The sequence below is a fragment of the Etheostoma spectabile genome, chromosome 23, assembly GCF_008692095.1.
Source record: "Etheostoma spectabile isolate EspeVRDwgs_2016 chromosome 23, UIUC_Espe_1.0, whole genome shotgun sequence".
NCBI classification, from domain to species: domain Eukaryota; kingdom Metazoa; phylum Chordata; class Actinopteri; order Perciformes; family Percidae; genus Etheostoma; species Etheostoma spectabile.
The window spans coordinates 5,384,971-5,387,127 of NC_045755.1; the positions used below are offsets into that span (position 1 = coordinate 5,384,971).

Below are 2,157 nucleotides of genomic sequence, written 5' to 3' on the forward strand. Positions count from 1 at the left end.
CACACACACACACACACACACACACACAAAGAGAGAGTAGGAGAAATACAGGAGAGAAGTGACATCACATCTCCCTGCCTCTCTCTCCCTCTTACTGGCACCTTTGCTCCACTTCTCGCCGAGGAGGCGCACACTCAGTTCCTCGCTGTCCTCCTTCGCAGCTAACAAAAAGGGGCTGGACCACACGGAGAAGGGGAAGAGGAAAGGCAAAACATTTTTTGACAGGATGAACAACACTTTCCTAAACATGGCGTCGATAGGCGACTTCGACCCGCTCAACGCGTCTATTCCTGCCACCAAAGTTGAAATCACAGTGTCCTGCAGGTAGGGGAATGTGTCTGTGTTACCTGGTTTGAGCCTTTTGCTTACGGAAAAACACAGAGCTGCAGACGCAGCTAGAAGTCACCTGTACTTTAACTTCAACTTATGTTTAGTTCCCGTCAGGCGTCTTTCATAAACGATTGTGAAGAACGGCGTAGACAAATGTCATTTTTTCCCGCTATTTAAATAAACATGAAGATGTCATAGCTAGCTTAATTAGAGAAGTGTGGTGCCAGCTGGTCACTTTAACATCACTTTAACGCTGTTAAAACCAACCAGGACCTACTTCATAAGTATAATAAGACTATTGTCGCAAAAGTGTAGGCTACGTAATACGGGAATACTATGGTCAAATCATAACGTTTAACCCAGTAAGGTCAGCTCAAACTCACTTTTAAGTACCAGACGCATTCACGCTATTGTGTAGCGTTACGTTACCCGGGCATGTTTACAGTGATACAATGAGAACACTGGTGTTTTATGGCTATATAGACACACTTTCGGACACACAGTCACACTTACATACCATATCAAGTAAAATATCATGGTACAATGGGAAATAGGGAACAGTAGGATACCGTGAGAACTGATGATTTGATGTCACTGTAAATGTTCGGCTTGGATTCCCCCCACTGCCTGTAAATCTTGGATTCTTTAGGAATTCACACTCTGTCTGTCTGTGATCTGTTATTGTAGAATTTGACAGCTGACAGTCTTGCTGTTGGTTGGTCACCTGTCAAGAGAGAGGCATCATTATGGCTTCTGGAAAGCAATAGGTGTTCAAATCATTTCTGTTGGCTATGCAGTTATGGTGTGTGGACATGCGATTGACAGAGATAGCAGGGGACAAAGATGGTGGGTCTTAAACCCTCTTTGAAAGAGGCAGTGCTCTGTCATTTAGATAGGATTTTTCTGTCTGCGTACAAGCAGGGTGAGAAATGCAGAGAATGTGGTTTATTACTGTCTGACTGGTTATCCATAGGCTACAGGCTGGGCTTAGCAGCTCAGCCACACTTTCTGAAGAGCTCCCTATAGGGGAATCCAATTAAATGTTTTGGCTGTCATGTTATTTATTTTACCATTAAGAGGTTATTCCATACACATTTGAATGCTAATTATGGAGAGAAAAAATGTACACAAAGAAAAAGCTGTTGAAAATGAACTGGTGTTACAGTGCCATACGGGTCCCTGAAGCTGCACTGTCATTGTAAAATAGGTTGCAGTGTATTGTGTGTATTTGTGTTGATTGAACTTTCATTTAGAGACCGTGCAGTGTGTGCATATATATCATGATGATATTAGACCCCGACTGATATATCGGTGGACTGATGTTATCGGCCGATAAACATTTTCCAGTGTGTGCGTATATATGATGATGATATTAGAGCCCAACCGATACATCAGCGGGCTGAAACAATTGGCAGATTTTCCAAACTATCTGTATCAGCCTTTATAACGGCAGATAAACTAATTTAAATTTGTTTAAAGTAAATATTCATTTATCAGAATAATTTATAATGACAAATAACAAATTCAGATAAATGAATATTTGACAAATAAAATAAAAATGGACGAAACACCCTTCAACCATGTTATGGGTGGTGCTGCATAGTTTGTCCACCAGAGGGCGCTATATAACCTCCCTGTTGGCAGCACTTGATTTTTTTTGTTCAAATAACTTAAAGTTTCACATTTTATCAATCAGAACTTTAATATATTTTCATGTTCCTAATGTTTTAAACTGCATTATCACTATTTTAGTGAGTACTCATAAATTACTACAAATTACTAGTGTTAGGGAAATCTGCTATGTTTTGTTACGCGTTTTTTTTTTTT

At 40.2% G+C, this 2,157-nt stretch overlaps 2 protein-coding genes across 6 annotated transcripts in view; both read left to right on the top strand.

The window, feature by feature from the left end:
* LOC116672929 (kinesin-like protein KIF21A) overlaps positions 1-2,157 on the top strand; it is a 65,828-nt gene that overhangs the window by 60,704 nt on the left and 2,967 nt on the right. For all 5 annotated transcript variants that reach the window (XM_032504903.1, XM_032504905.1, XM_032504906.1 and 2 more), the window contains one exon: positions 2,083-2,085. The gene's annotated coding sequence lies outside the window, so the exon portion shown is untranslated. The remainder of the gene's footprint in view (positions 1-2,082; positions 2,086-2,157) is intronic.
* Positions 72-2,157, top strand: part of LOC116672933 (copine-8) — an 87,465-nt gene continuing 85,379 nt past the window's right edge. The window contains exon 1 of the mRNA XM_032504916.1: positions 72-324. Coding sequence (XP_032360807.1) covers positions 227-324 — 98 coding nt within the window. The 5' untranslated portion in view covers positions 72-226. The remainder of the gene's footprint in view (positions 325-2,157) is intronic.